The 17,379-nt window shown below is 34.8% G+C and overlaps 2 protein-coding genes across 2 annotated transcripts in view; both read right to left on the bottom strand.

Annotated features, from left to right (window-relative positions):
- Positions 1–1,800: 1,800 nt before the first annotated feature.
- On the bottom strand, positions 1,801–13,289 carry LOC130681876 (cilia- and flagella-associated protein 47-like). Its single transcript, XM_057495549.1, has 4 exons — positions 13,221–13,289; positions 9,172–9,280; positions 5,944–6,048; positions 1,801–2,072 (listed from the first exon to the last, which is right to left on the bottom strand). The coding sequence occupies exons 1-4, from the start codon at positions 13,247–13,249 to the stop codon at positions 1,875–1,877; spliced, it is 441 nt and encodes a 146-aa protein (XP_057351532.1). The 5' UTR covers positions 13,250–13,289; the 3' UTR covers positions 1,801–1,874.
- Positions 13,290–15,031: 1,742 nt separating this feature from the next.
- The window catches only part of LOC118917636 (cilia- and flagella-associated protein 47-like), a 113,139-nt gene continuing 110,791 nt past the window's right edge, over positions 15,032–17,379 (bottom strand). Inside the window, exon 24 of the mRNA XM_057496019.1 lies at positions 15,032–15,176. The gene's annotated coding sequence lies outside the window, so the exon portion shown is untranslated. The remainder of the gene's footprint in view (positions 15,177–17,379) is intronic.

Raw genomic sequence — 17,379 nt, forward strand, 5'->3', positions numbered from 1 at the left:
GTGGAAGAAAGATATGAGGTCAATATCTTTCTTTATCTCTTGTCTCCTCGGGTTGAAGGAAAAAGGGGGAGAACCTGACAGTCTGAACATTTAACCAAAGAGAGAGTTACTTTACTTAAAAGACCATTTTCAACTACAAGGCTAACAAATCTTTGTCCAACTTACTGATTTTTCCTGTTGTATGGCAGAAAGAATTTTAGATCAACTAAATTAAGAAGCCACAAATTATTTCACAATTTATTTTTAATGTGAAAATCTTTATCCAATATTGTTTTTTACAACACCCTCAGAGTTATAAAGTGGTTTGACTACAACTGCCTTGAAAATTCCTTCCCTGGACAGACCCACTTGTCATTCTTGTGTACTTCTGAGCCCTACAACTGGTATAAACTGCACAGACACATATTTTCCTGGTACCTATCTATATTTTTGGTTTCCAATCCCAGCCAAATACAATATCGTTTATGTTTCAGTTTTGCAGCTCCATCTTCGTTTTGCACCAGCAGTTTCTTCAAACCGGTATACCACTTTTCAGATCTCCTACTGTATCTCCTTTCCTCAGCAGATGAAAATGTAAGCTTACTGTTCTTAATTCCAAAGCCCCTCTACCACCTAACAACTCATCTACATTCACATTTGCTTTATCTTACTCCACCTGCCCAACGGTAGAAATGCCCCTCATGTTTATGGCTCTTCCTCTACCCCAACTCTGATCTCAATCCCCCCAGAGCCTTAGCCATAGCGCTACCCCTTCCTCCTTCACAGTTTTAACTCCTGCTAAACCCTGGCTTCTTCCCTCTGCTTCTACATATGCTCAAGTCTGTTCCGTATTAAAATGCTGACGTCCCCGAGCCTGCAATCAACTTTTACTAAATACTGCGATGTCTCTCCTTCTCATCACAGCCAAAGTATTCATAAGGGAATTTTACATTAGATGACATTATGTTCCTAGTCTTTCATAATTATTTCATGCAAAAAGCATGAAGAGATGATCAACAAAGATGAAAATGTCAACAGGTAAATAAATGATAGTGTTCCGCTTCAGCATTATTCAAAAAATAGTGAACTTGCAATGATGATAAAATACAATTTCCCCCCAATCACACTGATGGAGATTAAGAATAATGGTACTAGTTAGGGCTTATAAGGTACAGGAAAATAGGTAATGTCTGTTATATACTTCTGATGGCAGCATGAACTGCAATAGTAGAAAGATTTTGGAGAGTAAGTTCGTTATTTATACCAAAAACCTTAACATGTGTATTCTTTTTATCCCCAAAGTGGAGCCACATAAAATGGATCATAGTAATAGTTGTAGTAGTAGAAGTAGTAATTTAGTAGTAGTAATAGTAGTAATAGTAATAGTTTCAGAAAACCCATGAGCTTATTTCTATTTCAGTCCCACATTTGGTCATTAAATAAAAAGTGATAAAAAAAAACCACACAATCTAATTAAAAACTTGCATCCTCAATATGACATGAAAAAAGGAACAAGCTTGGTTAGAGGTAAAATTTAATCCAACTGTGATATTTATAAAGAAAAGAGGGAAATTAAACAGTCATAACACTTGAATATCTATAAACCTTAAGGAATTAGCATTCACATATTTAAATAACATGAGAATTTTAAAAGTATACTAATTTACATATTTGGCTTTACAGATAAAATGGGAAGAACATGACTTGGTACACAGATTTCCAATTTCTGATTCTGGGTCCACCATTTACAGACTATGATTTCAGCCAAGATACTATATCTCTCACACCTTATGTTCTCTCTTTTATAAAATGATGCTGTTGAACTAATGGATCTCTAAAATGTCCTCTACCTCTAAAATGCTTTGATTCCATGATAAAACAAGTTTGATTAATGATTACAAAATAACATATGGAATGTATAAGAAAAATAACTTACTTGTTAGTATGATATTGACTAAGACATTTTCCTGGGTAGGGTTTTGGAAAGATACAACGATAGATGTATGGAGATGGAGGTATGTGGTTACTCTTTCTATACCTAGAGGCTGGGGGAATAATCCCACTCCAGACAGGCAGAATTTCCATTCTTTAAACTGTTTAAAGATAAACATTCATAAGATATATGCTCTAATTGCATACATTTTATTTGCAACACTTAATAAATGTAACACACATAAAAATTTTGGCAAATTAGAAAATTCCTATTAATATTTAACATGCACTGTTTTATCTTTCCTTTCTTTGCCAAATTCCCTTTGATCTTACTGAAAAATCAAATGTGTCTTTACATTGAAAAAAAAAAAGAGGGCAAAAGACCAGTATTCAAATATTAAACATCTGCAATGCACATAAGGTTACTGGAAACACAACAGAGAAATCTTAATGCATTTTCTCCTCAAGGTGTTTTACAAATCAGTTTGTCTAACGAACTGGGTACTAAATACTGCATGAAGTTTCCAAAATTTCAGGGTGAATTTCAAGTAAAATTCAGAGAGTTATCACATGAAGGTAAAAAAGGTGAGGTACAGATGGAAGTCCCATTAAGATGCTGTATGCCACATTATTTATCCCCCTCATCTAAGACAGACTATGTTATATGGAAGAATGGCTCAAAAATTATGTGAAGGAGACTGACGGTGGCCATTTTTCTTATCTGAGTTTCATAAGCCTGCACAGCTGTCTGAAGAGGTTCCCTCTGAATTCATGTAGAAGAAAAGTCCTCTGAGATTATATTCTGTGACTCAATCTGCCCTGAACACTTTGTAAATGCTACAAATTAACCACATCATTTTTAAAAATAAAAGCCAATGAACAAGGACCCAGTTGATAATGTCTCAAACTACGGATGTTTCCGGCCCTAAATTCTGATACAAAGAGAGAAACTTGTTTTAAGATAGTTTCAATGTAGGATAGGTGGTGACAGGAAATCCATACAATGCTATCTCTGAGTAGGGAGGATTTAAAGCAAGTTTTACCTGCATTTTGTCTTCAAACGGCTATATTACTTTTAGAGATTCTACTAGCATAAATTCACTATATTTTCAGTGATGATGTCTTAACTTGATTACATAGGACTGGAGTCAAGCATAAGGGTTCAATTAAATTAACAGCTGCTTTATGTAAATTACTTACTTTTGGCCATTAAATAAAATAAATCCTAAATGACAGAAATGAGGGAATGAGTCAAACCAGAAAAACAAGATGGTCATGTTTTCATATTGCAACAAGTTGTCTGGAACCCTGGAGCTTCTAAGTTAAACCACATCCCACCATTATTGAACACTAGTATCCAACAATCGCCCTAGTATTGCTTACATTGTCCTCTTGGGTTCAGAGAGGGAAATTTTAAAGTATCCCAATGAACATGTACATTTAAAAAAAGTAACTTTTGGCCTGTCCTTATCTCAAACGTCTTTGAAAGGACACAAAACAGGACCTTTCAAGATCCATTCCCATGTTTCTGAAAGATACACAAGTGGAGGTTAAAGAGAGTAAATGAGCAAAGATGAAGAGCATTAGAGCTCGCTGAGAATCAACAGTTTTCCACAGACACAGGCGGCAAGGATCAGAGACTCATGCTGGGTAATAAAACCACTCTCCCTTTGTCTTCTTCCTTCTTTTTGGCAATTCTGAACTTTAGATGCACTGGTTCACACAATAAAGTATGAATGAAATAAATAATGGAAACTATTTGAAAATGAAAAGGAAAGAAAAAAAAAACCAAGGAAGAAAAAGCTCAGCACATAATGTTTGGTACCAAAAAGAAGGCCTGATCCCCACACTGGCTGCTTGCTACTGCTCCCCTTATACTGTTACGCAGCAACCCAACCTCATTTAGAGACTCTGGCAGCATAATGTGAATTCGTGATATCTGCACCTGGGATGTCCTGATCAAATTAATCTCGGGATTCAAAATCTGCACAATTTTAGCCTATAGTTAGATTTTCGCAATGCAGGACTCTTCACATGGATCCAAACTAGAAACAAATGAAACAAATAATAATTTACAGCCATTTCCTTAAGTTCAGCAAAGAGTAACCATCAGAAACTGCTAAAACTTATTCTATAAGAACTGCCACTACCAGATGTTAGATTAATCAGCTACTTGGTTGTGTGTGTCAGTTCAAATATATTTGTCACTGAAATCAACAAAGAGAAATCTATGAGTTTTCCCTTAATGGTTAAGAGTTATTACGAACACTTAGACTTAGAAAAGTAAACCTTATAACTTTATTTTTGAAAATACTTCTTTACATGTCTACACATACACAGTGTATATTGTATTTCCAAAAGTTCATTCAATTAATACTTTATGATGAACTGGTTTTGCTTGCAAAGTTGTCGACTGGATGAATTAAATAAAAGAGGAAGATCTGAAAGATTCAGGGATGAAAAAGAAAGAAAAAAGAAAGGCAGAAAAAGAAAAACAAAAGGCAAGAAAAATCACAGCGGTTAGGGCAATACACTGAAAAGGTTGAGGGGGTCTGGATCCGGCAGCTGAGAGGATGAATTATTGATTTAAGTCGAACCACAGATGAATCCTTGGAGATTCGCTACGACATGGAAGGAGATGCTCAGAATGCCTGATATGAAGCACCAGTGTTAAAATGATTTCCAAAAGGTTTGTGTAGATTACTTACTTGTTCACGTTCATTTGTGTTTCATAAAAAGTTTTTCTTTCAACATCTGTGCCAGGATTTTCTAAAGCCATTAGGATGGGTAACTGATAATTCTCCTGCTGCTCTGATAGACTATCCTTGAGTTTGATGTAATTTCCTTCAGAAAGGCAAGCAACTAAATTGTTTCCAATAATTATGAAGGGGCCAACTCTGCTGTGAAGCAATGATTTAAAAGATCTGACTTGTTCACATTATTTTTATAAAAGATTATAAAATTCCATCTGTATGAACATTACTGTTTGTTTTCTTTAATATTTTTGAGAGTCAAGCATATTTCCATAGTACTGCTTCAGGCCACGTGTAAGTCAGTAATCATGTAGGAAGCTTAATAGCCTCAAATTTTTTTTTCTAAAAGTAAACCGCACATTTTTGGAAAAAGGACACTTCAGTCACCCACTGAAGTGACATGGACCCCTACATTATATTTGATTCCACTTCCTCTAAGATGGCAGGACTTTGAAATTTCTTTGGGGTTCCCTAGGATTTAAAGTACCTATCTCCTTTTACTTTCACCCTTCTGGAGAAGTAAAAAAAAATAATAATAAATGTACAAAGTTATGTAAAATATTAATTGGCAGTAAAAGCATTATAATTGCTTGGCAATTTGTGGGTAGCAATAAAAACAGTCATGAAGATGAACTGAAGCCTGAGTTTAGGTCTGGGTTCATCCTCTTACTACTTGCCTGATCTTAATTTTTCTGTGTCTGTTTCCTGATCTGTAATAGGAGGTTGATTATACTTCCACTATAGAACTCTGGATTGAGATAATTCTTAGAACAGCATGTAGCCAGATGCTTAAAAAATGATTAACTGTTATGGTTTTTAAAAAGTATTATTACTTAGGAACACCATACAGATGAAACAGAATGAAAAAACAACACAATATCTGCAGGATCACATTTTTCCAGAACTGTATATTTAAGTTCACAGAAATTTCAGTAGTAAAAACCAAGTCAGAAAATTAACATACATGCCAGCAATTTGGCATTTACATTAAAATAACTATGCTTTAAACCTGAGTGCATATTCTCTTTAATTCAAGCAATCTACAGGTTTAAAAATGCCTTGTTTCGATGTCTGCACAATGTATATTTCCAAAATTCCATTTAATCAATAATTTACAATGAACTTGTTTTATGTGCAAAAGATGTGAACGAGATGAATTAGGCTTACTTATTTATTGTAAATTTTGTTTTTTTTGTTGTAAATTTTATTGTAAAAGTTTATTTACATGTTTCTTTGAAATTTAATTAACATGATTTGGGCCAACAACACACTATCATACCTGAGTACAGTGGAAGATGATAGAAGCTTGATGACCAGTTCTTCCAAGAGCAGAAGGAAAAAAGTGGACAAAAACCTCTTTGGTGGAGGAAGGAGGTAAGATCAGCTGTGTAAATTCAGAAAGGAGAAAAAGAGAAACAAAAATCAATACTTTCCTTTGAGTAAGCATCTTTGTGTGCTAAGTATGTGCCAGGTTGATATTCTTAGGATTAATGTGTTGCCTTGTACACATTATCCATTCTCCGTGCCTGTTTGGTGAATATTGGTAAAAACAGCCCATGGTAAACAGTGTTTAGCAGTGCTAATGCCATGTTCTTCCCTAGACAATAACCACATGGAGTTACTCTATAAAAGGAAATCAGGATTAATTTTTAAAGCTGAGTTAGAACCTCTAATAATAGAAATATGCATTTTATTTAAGAACCCATATTATATTGTCCATCCCAAGATACATATCAAACCACTGGGATCTAACTTGTAGCCTTGGTGATATAAAAAGAAATGAACTGATTCTGAGCATAAGTGCACGATATGCTTCTTTAGTGTATGATGAGGGTTTCCTTTTTGTCCTATGACATACACTCAAAGTGTGACCGGCTGGCATAAGGGGAGTATGAACAGTATTGGCTTGAGTTACCTCTTTAGAGACTGGGAAAGAAGCCAGCAACTCCATAACAATATATTGAGGGCTTGAGCATCTTATGTAATCAAAATGATGCACTGTGAATAATGATATTTAATATCAACACTTGCAGAATAATAGAACAAGTGGCAGATGTCTTAAAAGTCAATTATGTTTTCACTAATGTATTTTGCCAGATAACTTTTGCAAATATGTTTTGTCTCAGGCTGGTCTCCCTCTGATACCTTGAATGTTTCAAGGTTATAACTTATGCACGCTTAAGGAGTGTAAACTAATTTAATGTCCTTAGCAAAAAAATGAAAAAGAAAAGTTGCACTTCATATATTCTTTCAATTTAGTATATGAAAAATATTTTCTCTCCCTCTATATATAAACATATATGAAGGAAATCATCTGTTTCATTGGGCAAACCATATAATACTATATTAACTTGAATTTTATTTCTTGTTCTTCCACTTACTAACAATGTGGTTTAAGTATTTTAGCCTTTCTGGCCTCAAATTCCTTTTCTATAAATATATGTCAGAGGCATGTGGTAAAGGCTGAGGTATGTATACAACAAAGCAGTAACTCAATAAAATTCCTTTATTTCCACCTAAAATTCACTGAAATTTACTGTAAAATGTATCTCCCATGGTTTCAAGGAAAGATAAACAGCATTGGTTGTAATTTCACTGCAGCAAACCTACTGATTTAGTGTAATGGTATATATACCTATTTAATATATTAAATATAGGACCAACTGAATCTTAAGAACATTTAATTACAAGTAAGTATTATCATGATAGCCAATTCCAATGTGTGAGCTTAAACTGGATCCTAGTTCAAGAGGGAAAAATAACACTGGGACAGTTGAGTAAACTTCAATTTGGACAGGATACTAGATAATGTGGGAGATTAATATTCTCTTAAAAATATAATCTGAAGGATTTAGTGTTGAAATATCATGATGCTTACAACTTACATTCAAATGGAACAATAACAAATGTAAGAAAAAGAAGAGAGAAGACAAATGTTGCAAATCATTACTATAAGAACCAAGGTAGAAGGTGTAAGTTTGCCTATTGTATTTTTCTTCCAACTTTAAATTTTTCACAATATATAGTTGGAGGGAAGGAAGTTTTTTATATCATTATTTGCATTGATTATCAATGTATACTTACTTATTGAAGCATTTATGAGTAATTATCTATATTTTAAAATCCGTACTTACGTAAACATGAACACAATGCAACAAAGCCAAGCATAAAGTTATGTACACATATACATGTGTATACACATATATTCTTTCCATTTATAATTAATGTGTGCTATTTGTTCTGTGATATGTAATAGTATTTTTCTCATCTACAAGTTTATTTTTGAGTTGTTTCCTAAAATTAAAGTTAACTGCACATTCAGTGTTCAATACTAGTTGATAAATGCATAAAAGATAACCATGGTTGAGATGTTAAAAGCAGAGTTCATATACTTCATTATGTAATGTAAGGGGGCATCTGCAATATACTGCGTTTCTTTTCCCTTGGACCACAGTATACATTCTTCTGTAAAAGTAGTGATACAAAGGTTATGAAAACACCATTTCTAATGAGGAATTTCAGTTATTTATAAACTATATCCTGAACACCACATTCCATTTACTTTACAGAAAATACAGTGTTAAGTAATACAAGCATGTGTATACATTTTTAAATTATTCTAAAATTAAACTATATATGCACCAATTTTAGTAATACAATACCTAATGATATCTAATCTGACATAGTATGGCAGTTAAGCTCTAATCTCATATCATGTATAATTAGTTGGCAACCAGTGATTGACGAGAGACGCATGTTAAGATATAAATGAACCACATTTTAGATTTCTTAAACAATCATTAAATGGCAAATACTAATAGATAATACAAATAGTATCTACTTACTAGGGCCTCATGATTTACTGTGAAGTCCTCTGTAGAAAATAATCTATTGCAATGATCACTTTGAAGTTTACTTGAAAGCATGGTTTTGGCACTCACTGTACATATTTGGTTATCATATGCTTTGGAAACATACATACAGATGCTAAGCCTTCAGATCTTGTTTTGTTACTTGTGGGAGAAGAAAGTGACTGAGGCCCACTGACTAGCTCTAGTCTCTGCCAGGAGCCAAGGAATGAGAAAATGGGCAGAGAAGGGAAGAGAGAAGGGCAGAGCTATCTGCACTGTCGGGAAACCAGGGAGGGATGGTAGGGACCCTGGGACCCTGGATACATAGAATGACTGTTGAGTCAAAATCATATTGCAAAAAGGATTGCAAAAACTGATTATTAAAATGGTCATAAAGCACAATGAGCTTATTTAGAATTTAGTGATAAAGAGCACGACTCTAGAATACATAATTTCAAAAATTTATATGAATACACTTTTTATAAAATAAAATGGGGGAGATACATACCCATGTATGTAAATTGTATTTATTAATTTTAGGTATTTGTAACCTTATTATTAATAATTAAAACGACCATACTCTGTAGTGTCCCCAAATCAGAATTGGAAAATGCTCTAGTCGTGGTGGGTTACTTGGCTTTCTAAAATATACTTACTGGTGATCTGTTAACATCCAGGATGAAATTTCCAGGATTAGTGTTTGTGGCTTGCAATTCTAAGGTTTCATGTGTAGAATTAACTAAAGGAATTGTCTGAGTGACATGCCTGGAAGGAAAAACAAAGCTAGTAAACTTGTTAATAAACATATTCAATGATAATTTTATAACCTCAATGACTACTATGGGTTGAACCTCATCCCCCCCAAAAATAAACTGGAGTTCTAACTCCCAATACCTCAGAATGTGACCTTACTTGGAAATAGGGTCATTTTAGATGTAATCAGTTAAGGTGTGGTCATACTGGAGTAGGGTGGGCCTTAATCCAGCATGACTGCTATCTTTATAAGAATTCACTGTGAACAAATAGGAGAAGATGGCCACATGACCATGGAGGTAGAGACTGAAGTGCTGCACCTGTAAGTCAAGGAACACCAAGGTTTGCTGGCAAGCACCAGAAGAGAAGAGGGAAGGAAGGATTCTCCCTTACTGATTGCAGAGAGAGCATGATCTTAATGAAACCTTGATTTCAAACTTCTAGCTTCCAGCACTGTGAGACAATTAATTTATTCTGTCTTAAGCCACCCAGTATGTTTTACTTGTTATGACAGGCCTAGGAAACTAATACAATGACTTGTGTGTTTCAAAATAAGAATAATCATGTATGAACTAATGACATTTTGCTAAATTAAATAATCCTTGATTTTCTATTTTCGAGACTAAACATTATTCCACATTGGGCATTGGAATATACTCCTGTTTTAGAAGCAACGTTTACCCCAGTATTTTATAACTGTTATATTTAGTGAAAAAAAATTGACATAGTATAGAAATAATAACAAAGAATAATGAATTCAAAGTTCTGTGCATTATATTGAGAAGGACCAAACTGATGTTTAATAGGGACCTTGAATTTACAGGTCCAAAGGTGAGTACCTAATATCTTCCCTCAAAACCAGTTCTTGCAGTCTTCTCTCAGTCAATGCCCACCTTTAGTTGCCATTGCACCGGCCAAAAACCAGAGTGTCGTCCATGTCCTCTGTTTTCCTTATACCTCTAATACTAGTCAGTAAAGCTCTATTTTAAAAAATAAACCATAAATCAAACACTTCTCACCACACTCACTGACAACACTCTGGTCCAAGCTGCTATCATCTTGGCCTTGAATGTAATGGCCTTAGTGTAATGACTTCTTAACTCTTATACCACATATGGATATCAATTCTAGGTAGATTTTAGAACTAAATATGAGAGGTTGGACTACACATTTTTCTAGAAATTACATAGGTGTTCTTAAGGACCTCAGAGTATGGGATAACTACACAATACAAAAAGGTTGGTAAACCAAACTTCATTAAAGTTAAGAATTTAATTTCATTAAAAGACTCCATTAAGAGATTGAAAAGGAAATTCACAATAGAAGAAAAGGTATTTGCAAAATATATAACCCACAAAGGTTTGTATCTAACTAAATAAAGATCTGTAAGTTATTAAGGAAAATACAGACAAACTAGTAGAAAAAGTCAAGGGACATGAACAGGTACTTCCAGAAACACTCTGTCCAAATGGTCTATAAACATATGATGAAGCCCTCAACCTCAGTAGTCATAAGGGAACTTTAAATTAAAAGTGTGTTGAGGTACCATTTTACACTAGCCAGAATGGTTAAAATTAGTCTTACAATACCCATTCCTTGAGGATGTGAAGCAACTACAATTTATATTTGGCTGGTGGAAGTGTACGTAAGCACAACCAATTTTGAACTCTTCATCATTATCCACTACATTGAAACGATAGTGCATTCCTATGTTTATCTTCAGTAGAAATGAGCAAAAATGTGCAAAACGATATTTTTCATAATATACCAAACCTGGAACAAAAAAAGTAGAAGTCCATCAACAATAAAAAGGAGTATTTCTTGCAGCAATGAAAATAAATGAAGATGGCCCATGGGACAAAATGAATGGGTCAATAGGCCTGGCTATCATTTTAGAGCCTCACATCTGACCAAAGCAAGCATCAAAGACAGTTTCTAATATCAAAGAAAGACAGCAGAACATACATGTAATGATAAAGCCCAGAGCCTCTTAAAATGATCATGCAGATCTTAAGGGATATGAGGAAAATTATTATAAACATGAAATAACAGAATGTTGTATTTTAACAAAGAAACAAACAAAAAAACCAAAAGAAACATCCAAATGAACAACAAAAAAATGGCCTCAGATGTTGATAGCTGACATGAAAATTCAACAGAAAGGTTGGAAAATAAAGTTCAGTAAGTATGTCTGAATGTAATAACACAAATGTTGGGGGGAGAAAAGGCCAAAGAAATAAGAAAACTAAAATACATGCCCCCAACTTCTAAATCCAAAACACGGATGTCATAGGAAGAAAGGAGTAAAGACACTGGGTACAATTAAAGTCCATGCAAACTTCCAAAGTGGATAATGATCCAGGGATTAAGCTAGCTAAAAAAAATAGTTCACTATCAAACATCTCTCAGTACTATGCAACTATTAATTATACACAGAATGACTTAAATAAAAAGAAATAGCATCTTAGAAAACATTTTAAAAAATAATGAGAACTTAAAGAGAAAAGGCTAGCTAGCACTGTTGACTGAAATGAAAAAAAAAACCCAATGACCACAAGCTGGTTGAGCCAAATATTTTCACTTAATTGTCTTATATTTGTTAATAATTTTATATACATATATAGTTTTCATATATATTTTTTTAAACAAGAAAAATGTAGAGAACTAGAAATAGGGTTGTTAATAACTTGTAGCAGACACTGCTGATCCCCTTCTCAGTTCCTGGCCCCCATCCCCAACTTCACATGCTTGCTGTTCATCTTCCACCGGGGACCTTAAGATAATGATTACCCTTGGGTCCTGGAGTCTCCTCAACCCTACAGAAAGCAGAAGTGCCTGGCAGTTTACACCTCATCCCGAGGAAGCTTAGAACAACTACCATGAGAGTTCAAAAGCCCAGCATCTTTGCATCAAGACAAGACAAACACTGGCATGTAATCTATCAAGTTGCAGAACTCTCTGCAGGACTGGATAGTCCAGGATTGTATCTGCAATCATACCTTTGCTTAGCTGCTTCTCTTTTCTTATCCTGCTTCCCTGGTTCTCTTATTGATTTTTCTTACTGGGATCACTTCCTTACTAAGTCACTTGCAGTGATGTTTTAGGTCAAGATGTGGAACTAGAAGATTTCAACACTCTTGAATGTGTGGGCTGAGAGAAATTAACAAAAAGGCACTGATTTGCCCACAAGCGCATACACTCTTTAAAAGCAGGAATTCAGGCTTGGCTACCCTGATGTTCCTGCACCAAACATGGTGCCAGATATGTAATAGGAACTCAACACCAAAAAATAAATGGTTATACCTCAAGGACATGTGGTATTAACCAAATGAGCAAGTGTTCTCATTGCCCCGTGCTCACCCTCTGCTTGGCCTTGAGCAAACTTTAGTCAGCCTTCTTCTATCTTTCCTACCAGCCCCGAACTCTGCATGTCCCCAACGTAGAGCAGCACAAAAAAAGCGGAAGGTGCCTTCCTTCTTGGCTTCTCCTGGGAATCAGCTTACCACAGTAAGATCAGTTTCCTATCAGTCCCTACTTCCACGTTGGTCATTTTCCCTTCCTTGTCCAGCTTCCTCTCCAAAGATTCTGCTTATCTCTGCTTGCCCCTCCTTTAGCCTATAAAAGAGAAAACTTCTGTGTGATTTAGAGACCCCTGCAGATTGCTGAGATCAGAACCTTCTCCTTATTGCAACAGGTCACTCCAACTATTTCAATAGTTCCTTGTAACTATCTTTTTGAATAAAATCCTCTCCTTACAAAGTCCTGACTTGTTTTTCTTTCACATAAGTTTTCCACAGGGTAGTTTAAATATCAAACCTTCCCTAGATAAGAAAAATCAGTTACTAAATATATACTTATGTCTTATCAAAAAAAGATTAAATGGGTCCTAATAATACTCTTAGATAAATTTTTCTTTTCCATGAATTAATTGTATCTATTATACAGAACTTACTTTCCAAGGTCACACTGTATTTCTGGCATTGTGGTTAGTCTTGGTAATTCAACAGTTAATCTCAGCAAATACCAGAACTCTAGGGCCACATCAGGCTGAAAAAAAATGCTGGTGGAGAGAAATATACAACATCTTGTCAGAGGTTTTAGTTTGCATAATAAATTTGGCAGAAAAAAATATCCGAAATAGGTGGTTTCAAATACAATATTTGACAACTGCTCTGTGACACATTCTGTCTGCTCTTGTAGATACATTTCTAAATTTTTTATTTCTGCTAAGAAAATCACTTCATTATTCAAGAAAAACTGTCATTATTGACATCTGTTTAATAAATGCCTGTTGAATCAATGAAAAACATTTATGTGTCATTCAAATGTCTTGCAGGAGGTATAACAAGAGAAGTCCTGCTTTTGAACTGTGATTTAATCAAATTTAGTTTGTTGAATTGCACACATGTATATTTTCATGTCAAGGCTATAAAGTGATAAGCAGCTCTGGAGAACTTCCCTTCTAATCAGCATGTGCTCACCTTTGCGGGGAAACAGAGATAGAGCCTGTGACAGTCTACAGTATAATGAGCTGGTATCCCAGCTCTGTTACCTTTCGTTTGTGCAGCCTTGAACAAGTCACCTAACTTGTTGAGCTTCAATGTCAACATGTCTAAGATGGGAGCAATCATTCCTATCCTTACAGTTCATGTGAGAATTTTATGTCTGTCTGTATGTAAAATACATGCTCAGTGATAACAGTGCAAGCAGCCAGAAATATTAGCCAAAATTATGACTTTTAATGTATGCTGATCAAGAAAATTTAAGATTCAATCTGTGTTCACACAGCTTCTACAGTCACCTTGGGAAGAGGAGACTAGCCTCCATTTCTAATGGGAATCTATCAAAATAGTGTCTCTTATAATATGTTATATTCCTACTTTCAAGTTCCACATTATAAAAATTATTCTCCTTTAAAATTTCACAAATACATTCATTTACTCATCGTTCATTAAAATAAGTGTTACTCTAACTCTGAAAGAGCACATAAACTAGCAAAAGGCATTTTCATGGAATAATGGAATGTATTGTACATACAATACTAACTTTAGTCTTTAAAACCATAATAAATAAAATGGGATATTTTGAAACTATTTTAAAAATAAAGGTGATCATTTTACTATAAATGAACTGAGTTAATTAGGAGCATAGAGGCTTTGTGATTGTGTGTGCATGTATTGAACATATAATGTAAAGAAAGTTTCTTATAATTACCACGCCACAAGAACACTTGTCATTGTGCTAATATATGTCTATGTATGGGTATATGTTTGTGATATGTAAGAGTGTCTAGCTATTCAGGATGGTGTAATATGCTTAATTTCATTTACTTTATGTCCTCCAAGGATTTGTAAGTAATTGAGAATATAAAATACATATTTATTTTCATCAATAAAACTGAAAGTTTAACCTCTAGTCCTTGTGGAATCATTTTCATTTGGTTCAAGATTTGCACACCGAAAAAATTTGGTTGGTGAAAAGTGAAATGAAAAGGGGCATATAAGGAGCAATTTAAGAATTATTTAATCCGATATTCCCATAAATACTATTTTACACAGCTGAAAACAATGGCAACTCTAAATTAGTACATTTTATCACTAAATGGTATTAAACAGAGCTATCCCTATGAGCAAGTGTAATCTGAATGATGATAGTATGCAAAGGAATAATAATTATAAAAGCTTACTTTCAAAGGTCCAACAATAAAATATAACACTCCACTCAAACCACACCTTTCATCTCTGCAGCCCACAGTCACTGGAGTATACCATACAACATAGTTGGTGCATTCTAGTGGATGCAGTTTAAGTTCCTTGAGTCCACTAAAGGCGACACTCGGTAACTGCACATCTAGGTGAATAATTTCCTTATTTGGATTAGAGAGAGGAACTGCAATGCAAACGCTTTCCTAGAATTACAAAACAAATATATAATCAGCTCCTAGTGTCAGCATGAGTCATTGTTTTATGGAAGCATATACAAAGAAAACTGTTATCCAACAGAAAGACATTTCTTTTATTTTTCTCCTTGATCCACTATTGAATGTATCTACTCACTTTTCATCTCATATGTTTTCCTTGATTAGTTTTGGCAAATATTTTTTTTACAACAAACGAAAAATAGTCCAATAGATTCACCTAGCTAAATGCTAAGGAAACTGCAGAGTTACATCTAAAATACATTTTTCTTCCGTACCATTATTACTACGAGGTCGTCTGTCAGTGTTTACACTAGCTGTGATGAGAACAAGAATCACGTATAGAGGCTGCTAAAACATAGAGTACTGGCTGCCCAAAGATTCTAATCCAGTAGGTCTAGGACAGGACCTGAGAATACATATTTCTAAAAAGTTATGACTGCTACTGCTGATCCAGAGGACACGCTTGAAATAGCTCTGTACATTAGCACCAAGGACAGGGGAAAATCTGAACAAGTCAAGTCATGATGATGTTATATGACTACTCTTCTGCTTAGATTCCTTCCTTTCTGCTGGTTTCTCCTATCCCGCCCCCGCCAGCCACCTCCACCCAGCCACGGAAGGCATCCTTGAAGTTCCAGGATACTTCCTGTCCCACATTCTGACCCTTTCTGGCTAATGACATACTACATCCCACGACAGCCATGATCTCCACTATAGGAAAAGTTAATTGAAGCAATTGTGTTAAACGTGATTAATACACAGGACGTATCTCAATCTTAACAAAGACCAGTTATCCATAGTGCCTTAACCTAATGAAATAGAGCATGTTGGACATTCCAGTCTTAATTAAAAGCTTGGTAACAGATATATATTAGGTCATGGAGCTATTTTCAAATTCATCAAATCATATCACAGGAGTGACAAAAAAAACTTGATACTAAGCTGGTGGGGACAGGTGGTGATGAGGAGAGAGTTATTCACAAAATGTATCTTCAAGACAGTCATTATAGCTTTATCCAAGGAATGAACATTTGCCTGATTACCTCTATAAATATGTGAGTGGATAAATGTTACATTTTAGTGGAATGGAAATAGCATTTAGTGTCGTGAACAACATCTGGTGAGAAAAGATGGGAAGTGAGTAAATACAGAAGTTTACAATTAGATTAGATAGATATTATTTATAAAAAATCAGATTCAATTATACATGTAGTGGAAAATGGCCATCTACTATTGTTTCAGGAAATGTTAGAATCATGAATTCCTAAAATAAGTGAGTGTTAACTATCCAATGCTCTTAATTATAAAGAAGGAACAATAAAAATATAAAACACAAAAAAACCAACAACGGCATTATGTCATGGAATTTAGTATTTCCTAGGCAACCTGACATATTTTATGAGATGCTTATAGAACTTAGCCTCCTAGGATGTTTCTAAGAGTCAAACAAATCCACAAACATACCTAAGGAATATGCCAGGATAACAAATACCAACAACCACATATTGTCCTAGAACCTTTGCCCAGATCTTCAGATAGAAAATTGAAATATTTTGGACTAGACATTTGTCCTGGTCTATTACTCAGATAATTTCCAGAGAAGGTCAGTGACAGTTTAAGACAATGCTATAGCTTTTCCACAGAAGTAAAAAAAAAAAAAGCTAAGATCTAAACCAGAGATTTTCAAAAAGTTTTAACCACAACCCAGAGTAATTCCTTTTCCATCACCATCAACCGATAGACACACCACTGAAAAATAAGTTTCACAAAACAGTCCCTAATGTTCCCACGGGCTCTGATACTTACTATTCTCTTTCATAGTATTCAATTTCTTTAAAAAAATGTTTGTTTTGACTCACTCACATTTTGAGATCTGTACATGGAAACATTCTGGTCTGAAAAGGACAAAGTATTGGGATATGGAATTGTTTTATGTCTTACCCATATAAACTTTGAACACAAAATAAAAGGAAAGCAGTTTAAATCCGCTTCCTCTGTGAACTACAGGCCATGCAACAGAGGAAGGCCCTCGTGCGACAAACTTGTTGTGACATTCTACGGTTGGCCGAATCTTAGGAGAAGAAATGGGGATGGCAGCTATGAGGCCCTTGTGTCACAGCTCCTCCTTGACACAGCCATGACAAGTATCACTGCTGATCATTCCACTCTTTCCCAGTAGGTCTGCAAGTCT

Source organism: Manis pentadactyla, chromosome X (assembly GCF_030020395.1).
Source record: "Manis pentadactyla isolate mManPen7 chromosome X, mManPen7.hap1, whole genome shotgun sequence".
Lineage (NCBI taxonomy): Eukaryota > Metazoa > Chordata > Mammalia > Pholidota > Manidae > Manis > Manis pentadactyla.

Bases quoted from the DNA above. Each gene is read 5' to 3' on its own strand.
- LOC130681876 (XM_057495549.1), bottom strand. From the start codon at position 13,249: ATGCCAGAAATACAGTGTGACCTTGGAAA. The intron at 9,281-13,220 runs GTAAGTTCTGTA...TTTTCCTTCCAG, and splicing joins ATACAGTGTGACCTTGGAAA to GCATGTCACTCAGACAATTC. The intron at 2,073-5,943 runs GTATGATAGTGT...ATCTTTAAACAG, and splicing joins TCATCTTCCACTGTACTCAG to TTTAAAGAATGGAAATTCTG.